This window comes from Poecilia latipinna, unplaced genomic scaffold (genome assembly GCF_001443285.1).
Source record: "Poecilia latipinna isolate Pla-1442-1.1 unplaced genomic scaffold, P_latipinna-1.0 Scaffold901, whole genome shotgun sequence".
Classification (NCBI taxonomy): Eukaryota; Metazoa; Chordata; class Actinopteri; order Cyprinodontiformes; family Poeciliidae; genus Poecilia; species Poecilia latipinna.
This window is the reverse complement of record NW_015113517.1, coordinates 85,699-103,112: the sequence shown is the minus strand read 5'-3', so window position 1 is coordinate 103,112 and position 17,414 is coordinate 85,699. Positions and strand designations below refer to the sequence as shown.

At 37.4% G+C, this 17,414-nt stretch overlaps 1 protein-coding gene across 4 annotated transcripts in view; it reads right to left on the bottom strand.

The window, feature by feature from the left end:
- The window catches only part of LOC106957408 (potassium channel subfamily K member 2), a 34,716-nt gene extending 24,745 nt beyond the window's left edge, over nt 1-9,971 (bottom strand). For 3 of the 4 annotated variants that reach the window (XR_001426943.1, XM_015048739.1, XM_015048740.1), the window contains exons 1-2: nt 9,601-9,971; nt 6,925-7,238 (exon numbers count right to left, since the gene is read on the bottom strand). Coding sequence is in view for 3 of the 4 variants with exons in the window: in XM_015048739.1 (XP_014904225.1) it covers nt 6,925-7,238; nt 9,601 (315 nt within the window). In the remaining variant the exon portion in view is untranslated. Of the gene's footprint in view, nt 1-6,924; nt 7,239-9,575 lie in introns of all 4 variants that reach the window. The other variant, XM_015048741.1, reaches the window with a different exon arrangement.
- Between the last annotated feature and the right edge of the window lie 7,443 nt (nt 9,972-17,414).

Genomic DNA, 17,414 nt, shown 5'->3' with positions numbered 1-17,414 from the left:
ATTACACACAAAAGGATCTGATTTTTTTGTTTTTTTTATGCCAAAATTTTTCAGTTTAAAAAAAAAAAAAAAAAAAAAAAAAAACAAGAATATAACACACTGTTGAACTTCTGTGCTTCTTATTTTAGTCTTTAAAAATCTTTATCTTTAACAGTACCGTATAACATAATGACATGCTTAACTATTAATTATTTTAAGAGCTGGAAGGATTTGAGCTCACCTTTTGTTATTTACAACTGACCCTGGGTTTGGGTTGAAACAGTACATCACATTTAAGACAAAAGGTTGACTCAGGTGGATCTTATGATCTTTACAGAATCACTGAGACAGAAAAAAAAAAGAAAAGCTTTGAGACATCAGGAGAGCTGCAGGCAAACCTTTGGCTCTAATGCTAATAATTGTGGGAGAAGATTTTAAAACATTTATCTCCTGTCTATTAGGGATTTTCTTTTAAAACTCAAAGCCTGTAAAATATAAAATCTCCTGTGATGCCGTTTAATAATTTTGCGACTTTGAGTTTCAGGAGGGAGCAGCAGATGGAATAATCTCCATTAACTGAATTTAATATGAATGGACCTCCTGGAATAGAGCAGTAATGTTCCATTAATGATATTCATACACAATATTTAGGGTCACTAAAATGTCACAGAGCGTACAGTGTTTATTATTATTCATCATCATTAGTCACTGAGCCTTCTTTAATTCGCATCAGGGAAGCTGCCTCTGCATAAGAAAGTGAAGACGAGAGTATTAAAGAGGAATTAAAAGGACAGCGAATGAAAAAAAAAACTGCTTTACAGTTCAGACAGTAATATGTCAGAGGGAAGACAGACAGCTAGATCAAAATTACACTGGCAGTGTAAAGTTGCACTTACCAGCCACTTCAAAAGGTACACCTTGCTACTAAAAAGGTCGGACTCCCTTTTGGCTTCAGAAACATCTTGATTTTTTTTTTTTTTTTTTTTTTTTTTTGTGGCACAGAGGAACATGTCTGAAATATTTCTCTGAGATTTTGTTCCATGTTCACATGATGGCATCTCAAACCTGCAGCAGATTTGTCAGCTTCACATCTTTGACGGAAATCTCTGACACAACTCAAAGGTGCCTTGTTGGACTGGGATCTGCTGAATGAACTCATTGTCAATTCAGTTCCAGATGATGTATGATTTATGTCATTGTATGTTTTGTTTTTTTTGTTTGTTTTTGTTTTTGCTGGAAGTGTCCCTTAGAAGATGTGCACATAAAAGGATTGACACAGTCAGCAACAACGCTCCGTACTTTAGGGAAACATCTCACCTTCCCATCTGAATGCTGTTAGACATAAACTCATCTGACATTTTCCAAATATGTGACTGAAACTGTAAATTGTTGCCTGAGTTTTCTAAACGTAGCTGACAGGAGTGGAATCCATTGTGGTTTTCTGCTGCAGTAGCCCATAGGCTTCAAGATTCAACGTGGGTTTTTTTTTTTTTTTTTTTTTTTGTATTTACAAATTATTCTCTATAAATTAGAGAAAAGTTGTGCAAGAAAATTTCAGCAGTGTAGCGGTGTGGCACCAACAAACATGCCACATTGAAAGTACCTTAAATCCCTTATCTCCCTCGTTCTGCTGCTTTCTTTAATTTGTACCAAGTCCTCCAACTTCCTTTGATTGCTGCTAAATGTCTGCCTGATTTGACTTTTGCATTGACCTGCAATTGAACTGGTGTACCTGAAGAAGTTGCTGATCAGCGTTTATAGTGCAGTTTATATATTATTCATCAGTGAGTGACTTTTCTTCCGTTACCTGTTTTCCCCTTATCTGAGATGGGACCAAGGTAACTTGTTCAAGTGAAAAACCAATATACTCCTCCGCCTAGAGATACTTTATGTGTTTTATGCATATTTTTGCTCCCAATAGTGAGTTGTAGCTTTGCACAGAACAGCTTTCATTGACTCCCCCAATGTAGAGAAGCTATTGCTCTACTCCAAGCTTCCCCCAGAGCTCCAGAATAAAACACTATTATACTAGAGATATTCCTCCACTTGAGGTAGGAACTGAAACCTTTGGGGAACATTAGTAAGTTTAGGAACCATGGCCTCAGGCATCACTTTAATTTTTAAACTCCAAGTTTGATAAATCTGAACAGACCAGAAAGAAACGGAGAGCCATCATGATACGAGCCGTTTTAGTCTACGAACGCAAAAGAACCAAGCATCTATGCTTATTTTGTTATGTCCATGTATCATTCTTCTGATTAAGAGAATGGACATTTTGTGCTATGAATGTTTTCAGCTGTTCAAAGCCTAAAAACAAATGTAAATGAGGTTAAAAGATAAAACCTCCCATCCATTGTTCCTCCAAAAAAATCCTTCAGCGAGGCAAGGCTCAGTCGGTCCCTTCTGTTTTCCCCCCACGTGAGCTTATCATGTCTTCCCTGCTCTATCTTTTGCACGCAAAGCTGCCCCATAATAAGGCAAAATTATGTGGACATCACGCAGGCTGTCGGCGAGTTAAACCAAACAGTTGAGAGAATCTGAATCGTCAAAGCCTTTTTTTTTATATAGCTTACCTTTTTAATTACTCCCTTTGAGAGCACACTTCTCCTTCATCCTCTGCTGACTAGCTTTTGAAAAAAGTTGCGCGTCTGTGCAAAGTAAAGAGTGAATAAATGGCACCTGGGTTGAAACCGTGCATCAATAAATCATCAGAGGAAAAGTAGTTGCTTGAAAGGTTGCTTAACTCAGTCACTGACCTGCTCACTAATAGATGACAGGCAGAGCTGACGAATGCTGTAACATTCTTGCGAAACAACAAAAGGACAGAGTGATCTCTGGTTGAAAGTGGAAAGCTGTCTTGCAATTAGTCTGGCAGTACCAAAAGAAAACATGCTTTCAACAGGAAAAAAAAAAAAGTACTGAGTTTGAACAGTAATTAACAGAGGTGGTTTGTCCTAGAATATGTTAGCTGTATTACATGACAATGTTTTCATACGGCATTTAATAAGCAATCAAAAATCCAAATTTAAAACAACACAATTAGACCTGGTAACCTGAAATCAATTTGGAAAATAATAAAGGCTAGATTAGACCAAATTTGAAAACGAGTTTTTATTTTTTCCATGGGGGAACAGCTGTCTAAAACAGGGAGACTATTAAGAACAGAATTCAGCTCATGAACAAAATGTACAAATACCTGATCTCAAAGGATAGATATGTTTTTGATCAAATGTACGTATTTAGCTTTGCTTTAAACTTCAAAAGTGAAAGGTTTGTGGTAATTGAAGGCCAATGTCCAGTTGTGCTTGAGCGACTGTCTAAGAATTCAAAATAGCAGAAAATAATTCCAGATCTGGAGATCAGAGCTGAAAAGTAGAAAATAACTACACTTTATATATAGAAACATTTTGCCATTTTTAATTTTCTCTTGGTTCTGAGTCATGAGAGGCTTTGAGTTTGATTTGTGTTTGTCTGCTATTTTATTCAGCAAGTGGTTTGATTCTCTTGTTTCTGTATCCTTGTAGCATTCTGATTGTTTATCCTGTTGCTTCTTGTGCTTGAATCCCTCTCAGTGCAGCTAATCAGTGGTCATCTTTGGTGGTTTTCATTATTCCCTGTCAGATTGTTGTTATTGTTAGGACGCCTTCACACATTTGGAGGTGTGCACACCTCCAAATTGCACATGGAGAATTTCAAGCTGTAGTTCAAATGCAAAGTAGAATTAGAACACAGTCTAGGATAAGTCCTGTCCTTGAATTGTAATCATTGATTGATAATTAACAAGGTCAGCAAAGAGAAAAAAGAAATAGAAAATGGAAGCAAAAGCCTGAGAACCAATCAGAGACTTTAACACAATCTTTTTAAGTGGTTTCAGGAAACTACTCCAGGTTTGACATCCTCAGTACAATCGGCTCACAACAACTACATAAAAGCGCATTTAATTTTTTGTGCACGATTATTTTTCACTCCTCTTGCCAAGACATAAGCGTTCACTGTTTCCCAGATTAAAATTAATAGAATGATTCAGCAAAGCATAGCACTCTGTGACAAAAGCATCGATTGTGTCTCCTTTTGTTTTGCTTTCAGTTCTGAAATACTGAAAGTTTTTCTATGCTAGAAGTTTTATTTTGCATCTCACCTGCCTGCTCCAGTCTGAATTTAGGTCAAATTCCTTCTCAATCTGACAATTTCATAGATAATTGTTTGGCATTGTCAGAATCTCAGCATAGACAATGACCAAAATTCATGTCAGTGAAAGATTTTGCAGCATCCCAACAAAGCTCCTTATAGATTTTCATGAAGCTCAGCATAAATGTTGCAGATCTTTTTAAGGTGACTGCAATTAAACGATGTTAATGAGCTGCTTTTCAGTCTCAACGTGAGATTTTTTTTGTTTTTCATATGAAAACAGATGGAAAAAATATGCAGCAGCTTTTCTTGGGAATCCAGACATTTTAAGAAAAAAAAAAAAGCACAGACAACAGCGAAGAGACAAACAGATATGAAGCGGATGAGACCAGATTGCCTAAACGTGCAAATAGATACATGATGCCAATTACTAACATTCAACTTGTTTTAGGAGAGTTTATTTCATGACAAACCAAAACATGAGTGTGAGCTACAATGTATATGTATTGGATGCGTCTAATATTGTTTTTTTCTGTTTTATACTGAATATTGTAGTTTTCAGTGCATTTTAGTTTGTCTCTCCAAGAATGGAAAACTAATCCTGTGTCTTATGTTGACTGTTTACCAAGATCATCTGCAGATGCAACAATGTTCTTTGTATAATGCAGTATTTGTGTCCCTGCAGCACGTTGCTGTTGTTCAATGTTCTCCTGGTGGTGGATTCATAAACATTAACCTTTACTCTGTATGTTAATGGAATCCAAACTCTTTAGAAGAGAAAGTCTAACCTTTTCCAGCCTTGTGAAATCTTTGCACGAACTTAGAAATCTCATTTACTCCTGCTCTGATACCTATCCTCATCCTTTTAAACAATATTTAACTTCCTGCTTCTAAACACTCCTGATTGTCACCATATCAGTTTAAAAAAGGTGTTTTAACATCAATAGAAACTGAAACTGCCACTTAGTGGAGCCTAAGAAAACACTCTTTGTTTCTACGACAACAACAAAACTACCAGTTATTGTGAATTTTCTCTTATTTTTTTAACTAGGATATCTTTGTATCTATTGTTTTCAGTCTAAATTATGTAGAAATCTTGAAAAATGTAAAACACACTGTCAAGGACAAAATTGAATCTTTTGTGAAAAAATAACCTATAAAATTATGACTTTTCATCAAGTCCTCTAACGAGATTTCCTCAGCGTAGTAAATATTTGTGTATTGAGTAATACAGTGTCAACAGAGTTCAGTTGCATTATTCTCAAGCAATCTTGGTTGAGTGTGTTTAAGAATCATCACAGGATTACTGGTAAGGGGAAAAAAAAATCTTCATTATGACAAAGGTTTGAATAAAATTATAATTTTATTCAAAGTCAGTTTTTGCACCTGATCTTTACAGCATATAGTGTTAATGCTATATTATTACAGTTGGTGCTTCAAATTGGCTCATATTTGCATTTTCTTTAGATACAAGGTAAATAAACTTGGTATTTGAGATGATGCATTCAAACTGAAAGAATCACTGAAGAAAATATACAGCATTTCATGCTTGAACATCTCTTTAAAGTAAGAGAGTAGGTTACAGTGGCATCTTATATCAAGCAGACTGAAGGCAGAAAACAGTAAATTTCCAAGCTTTGATTGTTAAAAGATATTTTTCATGGATTAAAAACACTAAATGTAATCACAGTGGGTCAAGGAACTTGCACTCGATTCTTGATTTCTACCACCTTGTGGTCTAAACTCACTGGCGACTTTGTTAGGTACACCTGTTCAGTTGATTTAAACAGGAACTGCATTTTAATGTACAAATTATATGTTGCAACTCAGTGTCTGTAAAACTAATTTGAGGCAGAAAATGAAAGCAGTTCAGTTCCTACGTCCAAATGCTGCAGTTCTTATGATAGTTCACCCAGATAGCTGCTAGGTGAAGCAAAACATCTCGGACTAAACTCTAAAAAGATTCAAAAAGTCAAAAAATCAGTTTTGTAACTGATTTTAAAACTCTGGACAACAAACATATACAAACATAGCTGAGAAATTGTTTTGTCACCTTGCCATTGTACGTCTATGCATCTTGACAGGGCATAGCTGTCAAAATGCTCACTATGTAAGTTAGCTCATGTGACATTTCGCTATCAAGGAGCCTGTACAGTGTTTTCCCTAACCAAGGAGGGCGCCTGCCAACAGGACTGCCTGCACTTCAAACTTCATATTTTTAATCCAGAAGGTTTCTATTTTTTTTTTTTTACTTTGACTATTGATCCAGCATTCAGATTGGTGAGTTGAGGCACGTGAAGAAAAATGCATATTCTATAGAATGCGACGACTCTGATGATGATAGAAATACTTTTTTTTGTCCCTTTATAGTTGCATGATGTAGATGGCTGCTAGTTTACTTGCAGTAAGACGTTCTGATTGTATCTGCATGAATTTTGTGTACTTTGTTGTGGTAAAATTACCACAACAAACTGCAGGAAGTTTAATAAAATGTTACTCCACAAAGTATCTAAAATAAGCAAAATTTTGTAAGCAGGAAACAAACCGCATTCAAGTGAGAAACGACCAAACAACCTTCTTTGAGGTTTATTTTAGCATACAAGGCGATTCATTCCACGACCGACCTCCAGCTGTGGTAATTGTTGTTTTTGTGGCAAAACAAAATATATACTGCAAGTGCTCTGATATAACTTTGTATAGGCAGCGTTTCAATAAATCATTCACCTTTTTTGCAACAGTTTGCTATGGAAAACACAAAACACGGAAATAAACCTTTAAAGCTCATTTTGTCAGCAGAAAAGAAGATATTACACCTGCCTTGACAAGATCCTCCAGCTCCGTTGAATTTATGCAGCTGTGCTTGGCCAAGAACTTCAGTTTCTCCTCCAGAATGGCCGATTTCAGCTGGCTTTCGTAAGGCTGCTCCAGAGCCTGGAACACCGTCGCCCCGATGATGAGGTACAGCACCACCAGGAAGAAAATGGCCGACACAGTTTTCCACCTCATGACTGTGGTCCGGGTGTCGCACTCATCATCGGGAGTGTTCAGCACCACTGGTTTTGCGGAGAACGACAGGCGAGGCTTGGAATTGTGGACGGCAGCCTTTGGGTCAAGGAGGTCAGGTGCGGCCACTGGAAGGATGGAGATGATCGTTATCTGAGGTGTTCCACACTAAAAGAGCTAAAAAAATTGTACATGCTTCTGTTAAAAGAGCTTAGCTAACAAATGATGCGGTGTTTTTTTCTCTGTTACTTAATACATTTGACTTTGTACCAGAAGCTAATTAAATAATGTGCTGGATTATTGCCACTGCAGGGCAATTGCTTGAAATTTTAATATTTAAACTTCACCAGTAAGAAGATGACTGATTGTTTCACTGTTTTCATTTCATTGTACTTGTTTGATTTAGTCTCTCTTACTATTTTTATTCCTTCATTCCTTCAATAGATCTTGACAGAGAGCTAATGATTCAAGTAACTCCTGTTTTCTCTTAGCCAAGGACTTCACACCTCTTTAACAATATTTCCATTGTTTTTCTCCAACTTTCTCAGGGCAACAGAAAAAAAAAAAACTTTTTAAGGAGAAGTTTATGTGCAGCACAGCCAGCTAGTACAGCCATGCAAAAAACATGAGGCTCTGTAGACAGGCTGTATAAAATAGTAACTATGCTGCATTTTTCACTATAATTTCTTTCACCTTCTATCCACAAACATTTTTACCATGTTTCTTTAGAGGAAAAACATTTTTTTTCTGTTAAGAAAGTTTTTTCTTTTATGTGCAGAATCAAACTTATGCTGTTTTTTAATAAAAAAAAAATGCCTTTGCCTATCCATGGAGATATAATAGAGGGTAACGAAGAGAATATTTTTTTCAATTTAATTTTTGTCAGCTTTTAAGAATGCACATGGAGTGTGAGAAGCTGTTTGGCATCTACAAGCTTTTTCTTTAACCAACATGAACTGCACGAACTCTCAGCCTTGCACAGCCATACACTAATTATTTTATTACTAACTCACCAGTGCACCTAGGTGAAGTCATCAGTCCCCGTTAGTTGTTGATTATTATTCAAGCTTCTGTCTCAATGATCCAACTATTGGTTTTGAAATATTTTACAAATAAAAATCTCTAAATCTGGTTTGGTTGAAGCTTGGATGAAGTTTGTTTTTGAACACCAGTCTTTGAAAGAGGACATGAACTTTGACTGTGCTTCTCTAACACAGTTAAACCTTGCCCACTCCAGCTCCTTCTCCTACCAGCTTCTACAGTGTATTCTTCCAGGTTTGCCCTGCGTTTAGCTCCTTTCCAATTCTTCCTGATCAGCATCCCTGCACCTGGGATTGTACTGTGCTAAACAGTTCCAAGTCTCATTTGGCAAACTGGGGCTGCTTTTTGGTCATTTTAAAGCAGGTCAAACAAAGCTCCTGCATGGAGTTCCCCAAGGCTCCATATGGGAGAACGTTTATTCAGCATCGACCTGGTTCCTCTGGCTCACATCTTTGAAGTAGTACAACATTGTTTAACATATCTATCCTCCTGACATACAATATTAGATTTCTGTCCCCACTTGATCACCATTCACTACAGTTACTGTGTCCAAAACATAATCTCCAGCTCAATGCAGATGAGTCAGAAAGTGGTAAGTGGCAATTACTTCCTTGACTTATCCAGTGTATGTGCTGTATGTTTTTGCATTCTTTCACCAGAGCTGCACTGGTGCCATACTGTCGTTGGTTTTTAGGCAATTCTTGGAAGTTTTTAGTGGGCAGACTTTGTGAAACGTGAGATTTCTACACATAGCCGACTGTAACTCTTTACTGAGCAATTTATGAGGCGTCCATTTTTATGGTTGTACCGTTAGAATTACTGGATCTGCACCTCTTGTTCAGCTCCCAGTGATCTGTAGCAATCAGCAGCCTCACATCTACATGTTTTTTGTTTCCTTGTATAAAAATCAAACACACAGACTCTAATCTTTGTGGAATAAACTCACACTAGGCTATTATATTTTAATGCTGCACATACAGCACTTTCTCTGCATGACTACATTCTTTTTATTTTAAGTATTTCTGTGCTTGGAACATGAGCTACAGCAGAAAAAATAAATTTAAATCATCAAATATTTAACGACATTTGTCACAATGGTGTTTCTCAAACGTTTGCTACGCTTAGGTGATTACATAACACCCCCAAGAGGTCGTGCTGGCCATTTTTTTTTTAAAGGAAACTGCTTCTACAGAGTAGTACTCACTTCATATCCCTTAAGCTTTCGTAAGCATTCTTATTTTATAAGTTATATGACTAAGGTAAGCACTGTTGTCACAATTCAGATGGTTTTAAAAAAAAACATAGTTTTTATGGAACAATGTTTGACAATAAATCTGCTCAGAAAACAGAAATAAAAGACACAAAAAATGACATAAATTATCTGTTAACATTCATAATAATTGACGCAGACAATTTATAATCACCTTGATGTCAAGGTAGGCTACTTACTTCTCTACCATCTCGTCTGTGTCGGTTTCCTAGAAGGCGTTATTTTCCAGGAAAGCGCAGCACCGCTCTCTGTCTAAAGTCTGCCTTTGCCTCCCGTGTTCGCTCCAGAGGACGTGTCCGCTGTCCACATGGCTCCGGAGTGCTGACCTGCTCCCTGCTTCACAATCTCCGGAGAAAATGCATCCAGCGCATCACGTCTGTCGGCGCAAACGCGAGTTAAGACTGAGCGTAAAGGGAACTAGGAGGCGGGGGGAGAGGCTCGTATCCACGGTGCACATCCAGGTGTTTGGAGGAAGCGCGGTTTGTTGTTGGAGTGAGAGGAAACACTTTGTTAAGAGTAAGACAACGACGGATGCGCTGCAGTGCGCTGGGAAAGAAAGAGAGAGAGAGAAAGAGAAAGCGATCAGGAGAGAGAGAGAGAGAGAGACAGAGAGAGAGAGAGAGAGAGAGAGAGAGAGACCTCTGAGGTTTCTGGCGCTGTAACATCTTATGGAAAATTTCTAAAGCTCACCATTCAGAGCGCAACGAATGATCATGATTATTATCTTGAAAGTTTGCGGTGGTTTGCAAAAGTATTCATGCCCCTTAAGCTTTTTCCACATTTTGTCTGACTGAAAACTTCACTCTCTCGGTTGTTGTGATTTTATGCAAAATAAATAAACAATGAAAAGTAGAAGGAAATTATACACGGCTTCATTTTAATTGTATACTGAAGGAAAACAGATCGGAGAGTGGCTGCTTCTTAAAGAGACAGAGGTCATAGATGCCATGACTTAATGGTGACTCTATAGCACCATGTTTGTTCCAGCTGTTCAACATATATGTGCCTGAAAATGCATAATACCACCCCTTTAAACTCACCCACAGCATCGTGCTGTGGGCAAAGTTCATGATTCAACACTGAGGAATAGACTGGGGTCTGTCTCTAATTTGCCCAAAACCATTGTGACATTTCTTAAGAGTCTTCAAGATTTTCTTCTGTGGACTAATCTAACACATCTGAAACCTTTCAGAAGGTGCATCTGGAGTAAAACTAAAATAGCTAACATCACACTGCACACTGACAACGGCCACAATACAGACTGCAAAATGAAACAGCTGGCAATTTTGAATCATCATTTTACTCAAAAGCACCTTGTAAAGAGGACTGACATTTTCCTCCTGAGGTCTGCCCGCCCTTGTTGCTTTATTTTCCCGTCTCAAGGACAGTTTTCTGCTGTTTAAAGCAGAAAGCGCAGTGCCATGATGTCCTTGATGGACCAGTAATTTAAACGGGTGCTGCCCCCGTCACACAGAGAAGTTGAACCTGGAGGCGACAACCAGCTTATCAGTGGGAGGAAGCAGACCCCAGGGCACGGCACTACATGCTCCAAAGCACAGGTTTGGCGCATTAATTAAATCCATCCGAATTAGTGAGACAGTCTGGGCTGTTTATGATGTGACTTTTCACTTGGCGTGGCATGCAGGTGTGTTCTCTCTGAAAAAAAAAAAAACAGAGAACACACGGGGGCTGACAAGGATTTTAATTGGGTTAAAGTCTGTTCTGTCCTTGAAGATGTTCAGATAAGGCAGAGAAACAGTAGGATAGTGTGTGTGTTAGCGCTTAAGTGCCCACTGTATTGATCAATATTGACTGCTCATTTACATAATGTACTTGTGGTAATTGAATAGTAGGACTCCAGAGCTGAGCTCCTCTGCTTTAATAAGATAAATTTATTTATCAAACTAAATCTCCTGAGGTACAATGTTGTGACTTTCATGTTCACCCCTCCCCACCCCCTGTTTTAGGCAGATTATATCCCTTAAACTTTTTAAAGTTCATGCAAAATTATCTACATGTTTGTGTTCAATACGTGTGAACATTCTGTTCGTGATAAAGGAAGAATAAAGAACATTATTATTATGGAGGATTGTAATTCTAACAGCAAGTCTTCTGGCGTTCAGTATTTTTCTTTTAAATCTAACAATTTTTTAAGCTAACTTTTCTTGCAGTTGGATAGAAATGATTTATTGCAACACAACAAACATTCTCTTTGTTGAATTCAGGCGAGCTCAAGTAAACAGCCGTTTTTCACCCAATATGAACCGTAAGCTCAACCAAATAGTTTTAATAAAGTTTTCTGAGGGGAAGATTTGCTCCTGATGTTGTCGTATTTATTTCACACTGAAGGAGTTGGATGTCTCAGTAAATATCACCCAACTCTATTCCTCTGGCTGCTCACAGACAAGTCCAAGCCCCTTACAATTGAAATCCATCCTGCTCCAGTATTGATTTTTGCAGCCACCTCCTAATTTGTTTCCTCTTGTAGATTAAGTCTTCAGCTGTATAAAATGTCTTCTTTCTCACAGACATTTTGCTTGAAATTTTCTCTGGTCTCACCTCACCTCTTTCAATCCCAGTGTCGACGTCAGATGTGAAGTCACACAGAGAATGCGTAAATTCTCTCTCTCTTTTTCTTTTTCGCTTTCTGTGCAGTAGTGTTGATGGGCTTTAATAGAACGTATTAATTACACGGATAGCTCAGTGTTATAATCACTTCCGCAATTTACCCAAACTGATCAGTGGAGCCTTGCTTCCAGATTCCCAATTTTTGCTTTAATAAAAAAATAATTGAAGTAGTTTGAAGTTGATTTTTTTTTACAATAGTTACAAAAATTGAGAAAACTTATTTAGTCTCACTGAGGTCTATCCAGTAATGACTCAATTAAATAAAAAGGCAAATGTAAAGATAAACTGTTCTAATACTAATTCCAGAATATACACTATCCCTCAAAGACAAATGGGGAGAAAACAGTTGAAAAAAGTGAAGGATCTATACTTTATTAAAAATGTTCCAGTCTCTGTGGAGTTTAGGAAAATGTCAGGATCTCAATTTTTTTTTTTTTTTTTGCCTTTAATCTTACAGTTCCTTATTTGGGAACAACCCTGAGCATGTCTCATATTGAATGGTTGCCAGTTTGCCTGGAGGGCAGCGTTACTGATACCAGGAACATATGGTTCATGTTACACGAAGACAGTAACCCTGTTAAGGGGGACATCGCTGCATTAATGTGCCATACTACCAAGGTAATTTTGTAAAGGCAGAGCAACAAAAGAGGTTCTCATGAATAAATTACTAAAAAGCATTCTAATGAGTCCATAAGGATCTGTGGGAAAACATAGTTGTTTTTGTCATCTTTAAAATAAGTGGGATGATCTTAATGTGCTGATCTGATTCCAAACTGTTGTAGCTATTTATGTTTTTCACAAACATGTTGGCAAAATCTATGTGCATCTTGCTAACAGATAAAAAAAAAAAAAAAAAAAAAACCTCTGTACCTATTGTTCTCTGTACAAGTGCAAGGTTGTTTTTTTTTTTTTTTAAAAAAAGCACAATTGTCTTGCCAAAATCTGTCAGGAGTTGTGTTTTTCAGAAGGTTCAGGAAACAGATGAACCACAACATCAGCAAGCAAAACGTTTTTTAAGGTTTCATTTAATTACACACTTTTATGTCCACCACCTCATCTGCAAGCTTGCATTGTAAAGACTCCGGGGATTCGACGGTGGAGAAATGAGTTATGTCTCGACTCCCGGTCCTGCTGAATCCAACTGAACAGTTTCCATAGAGGCTGCACTTTGCTCATCCTGCAGAGAGTTATCAGCAAATCCACAGCGTCGCGTCCTCTGCGGCATGTTTTTACACACTGCCCTGCATGTTTTCAGTTGTTTCCCTCTTTCAGCAAACCTGATTTCAGTTGATGGTTGATTAACAAGCTTTTTGCTGGACTGCAAACAACTAAATCAGGCGTGTTAAATCAAGGAAACCTCAAAAACACACAAGGCAGTGTGTCTTGAGGGCCTGGATTGGGAATAGATGCTCTGCGCGGCAAAAAGTGTACAATTCTAGACGACCGGATTTAAAATGATTCATCTTCCACCACAAATTAAATGTATTGGCAAAATTCAAACAAAGTTCCAAAAGAGCAGTTTAGATTGCATCTAAATTTAACATGAAGTTACACTTTCATAAATGTCTGCTGTCTCAAAAATTGTTCAGATCCCCGGATAGTGCAAGAGCACACATCTATTTAGACTAGATCTTTACCTTCAGGTTGGCACTACACAGCGCTGTTTGCAAAAACCAGCCACTGAGACGGGATCTTTCTCCAGGCTGTCTCTGATGAATACTCAACAATTCTGAGTGCCCAGATCCATACTTTTTAAAAATATTTTTATCAGTTTCTGCATGTATATTTTTACAATTAACATATTTTGCAGTAAGGACTGATCAGTTTTAGGTGCAACTGTGTAGTCTCAGCAAGTAAATTCAGTGTACTGTAAACTCAGTGGAAGTGATGTAAGTCACTTATAAAAGAGTTTGAAGTAGAATTCACATTAAATATCTGTAAATTACACAAGCTGCATCATGCAAAAACTTTTCTCATCTGTCAGGCTTCAGTGGTCCCTGTTAGTTGTGCAATCTTTCCACAGTGGGTTTAGAAGACATTAAAATGCACAGTTGGCTCTCAAACAGATAGAGCTTCAATATCTCATGTTGATTTCCTCTTCAGTTTATTAAACTGCCATTTTCTTGTCTGGAAGCTAGTCACTTTTTTTTTTTTTTTTTTTTTGATAAGTTAAGCTATTTTGCTCCTATAGTGACTTTTTCAGTTCCTACGTGCCAGTGGACAGTAATGAAGCAAACTAAACACGTTATGTTTATGTGCTCAAACACAAGCTTCACGGTTTAAATAATTAGGCTTTACATGAACATATTATTCCCAGTTGTACTGGGTTTATAAAAGCCTGGGGAGACATTCTATAGCAGTTTGTTCTGCAAGCTGTGAGAAAATGGACATAAATCATGAAATAATCAATTACATTAACAATTACACAACGTCAGTGTATTTACCTGAAACGAGGTGACAAAATGGTTTAAATGATGACTTCTGAAAAAATGAGATTTTATTCTTCTTGTTTCCTTTGGTAGATTAAATGAGGCTCAAAGGTCTGTTGGCGAATATTTTAATTGTGCAAAGATACAAATTGAATAAAAATCTGTGATTAGATTTCAACATCACATCATTTTCAGCCTAGCAAAAAGAATGTTATTAAAGTGCAGGGATGCTCTTTGTGTCCTGTTCAGCACTGTTCCCTGCTCTCTCTGCTCGGAAGCACACACTGTTAATGGATGGAGGTGATGGGGAACCTGACTTTGGATGAGTGCAGGAAACCCAGAGGACTCTGCAAGACAAGTTCATTTGTATTCCCTATGGGTTCCTGCTGAGACATTTCCTGTATGTAACCCGGTTGTTGAGTTTATGTAAATAAAATAAAAGTATCCAGGTTCTGTATTTTATTTTTAATTTAATTCCTTCAAGAGTTTTTGTTTTTCAGTTACTTCGTATACAAATGGAGTCCCGTTAGTGCCTCCATTTGTATATGAAGTGAAATCTTTTGAATAAATTACCATTACAATTTGACACCAAATTTATTTTATTCTTTTTTTTGTTCTCTGGTCAATCAAAATGTTTTTTTTTTTTTTCAATTGTAAAAACTGAACAATATCTGCAAGCTTTATGAGTGTCTGTTTCAACAAAGCTGATTCAAATGGTCAGACTACTTCAACTTCAGTATGATGAAACCTGAATCATCATTTGATTCAGGTGAACTAAAACATCCAGGGTTGACTTTGGACACCTTCTGATTTAAAGGAACCCCTTCAGGTACAGCACTGGTAATACACAAAGTAAATGAAAAAGCTTTACAGTAAAACAACAAACTAAGTTTAGAAAATAAATGAATGAAAGGAGGAGAAAGAATCACGTTTTTTGCTTCTGATTAAAGGAGCCAACAGTTTCTGCACATCTCAGGTTTGCTAGGAATTTGGTTCCAGAGCTAAAACAGCACATGAAAACCTAAGTGCTGCCTTTCCCTTGTGTATTCCTGCAAACACTGAGTTAACAAGTTTCTGATGAGCTGTGGGGTCCAGATTTGGTCCCTAAATGATAAAACCTGTAGAGAAATGAGACTCAAGATTGTGGTGAGAACATTTCACCCAACAACAACTTTATACTTGGTTCCATTGTGACAGTGTGACAAAGACCAGCATGTGCATCTGACCAAGTCAGTCAGATGATGTTTTTAGTAAGAGACAGATAGTCAAGATATATTAGCCACTACTTAATGTAGAGAATGGGAAACAATTTTTATTTAAAACACTGAGTGAAAGCTGTAAGCACTGCATGAAGGAAGTCATCAGTTCACTCATGAACTGATGGGTTTTTTTTGCGCGGAAACTCTGAGAAATGAAATGGTCACGTCTCTCATTCTGCTTCATTTTCTCATGACAGACGGCGTTTGCCAGTTCGCACACTGCTGACTCTCTGATCACTCTTAGGGCCACGAAAGAACAAGAAAAAAAAATGCTTTTTTTTCTGGTGAGTCTGTCCAATTTCATGGCTGACTGGACGATAGTGAAGCAGAGCTAATGGTTCGCCTGATGTTTGCTTTAAGTAACTTAAATTGGTCACTTATTTTAAAAATGTATGTTTTCAAAAAATAAATAAATAGGATTGTACCACTGTGCAACAGATTTTAGCATAAATATGCAGCTGTGATTCTGTTATTTACCATTTGCAACCGTAAAAGAAATAAAAGATATGTTTGTTTTCAGTGCCAAACTTCGAAACTGCTTTTATTAAAAACCTTAGATATATCTAACATTTCTCCCAGATTTAATTTTCTGAAACATGCCTCGTTGATGTTACACCTGCTCATTTGTACCAGCATATAGTCAAGCTTTTGATGAAGGAAAATGTTGCTTTTCTGTCCCTTTGTTCTTTGCCGCCTACTGAAAAGTCCATGCCGCCCTGCCTGCTGTATTCACTGCTGCACACCTCGGCAGTGAGGCTTAATTAAGATTAATGTGAGACCCTGACAGGGAACCCTGCTGACTGAGTTGGGACTGATTTTATGATGCAATGTGGTTAAAGAAGATAGCTGCAGACTTGTTGGTAGAGGCAGAATGTCATGACATATTATCCATGTGTGATTCAGTGTATGGAGGTGGAGGGTTGTTGTTGTTGTAGTAGTAGTAGAACCCGAAAACAGGATGAAACTTGGCGACTGAGATTAAAGCAATGCAAAGACAGGCTGTACCAGTTTTCCTGAGCTCCTAATGTTTTTTTTTTTTTCCTTTAATTTTTATAGAATTGAAAAAGTTTCACCATTTGAAGAATATGGCACAGGATCACTGAATCAATAGGTCAGGCAGAGCTTTAGCTGTTTTTTTTAAAAATTCTTTTAATTTATTTATTTATTTTTTAAAGTCCATCTCAATGAAAGGAACCGCTCAACTTCATCCCAGCTTAAATAGCCGTAGACCAAATAACTGATTAAATTTTGGGGGAGTTTCCTCTAAACAAAACATTCAAAAATAAAGCTATAAAAATTCCTTAAAAAAGTAATTAGACAAACACCACATGCAGCTGACTACCAACTACACATATGAAGTATACAAAACAAAACCATCGTCTACCTGTTGGTTTGCCCCACTGTGGTGGATGATCGGGGATCAGGGAATTCCCTTCAGCTGAAGTCATCCATTAATTTTTGTCCTTGGGAAGTTGACCTCAAAGACGGTGAGGTCAGTGGTTTTCAAAATAAAAGCATAACAAAACTAGCATCCTGTTAGTCTCTGTTTGTGTTTCACCTTGGTGAGAGAGATGCTTTCCAGCATCCTCACATGAAGCGAGTCTATAAAACTAAAATATTAACGATGTTCACATGGTGCATCTTCAAACAGATCTGACACTTTAATCTCATCTGTAA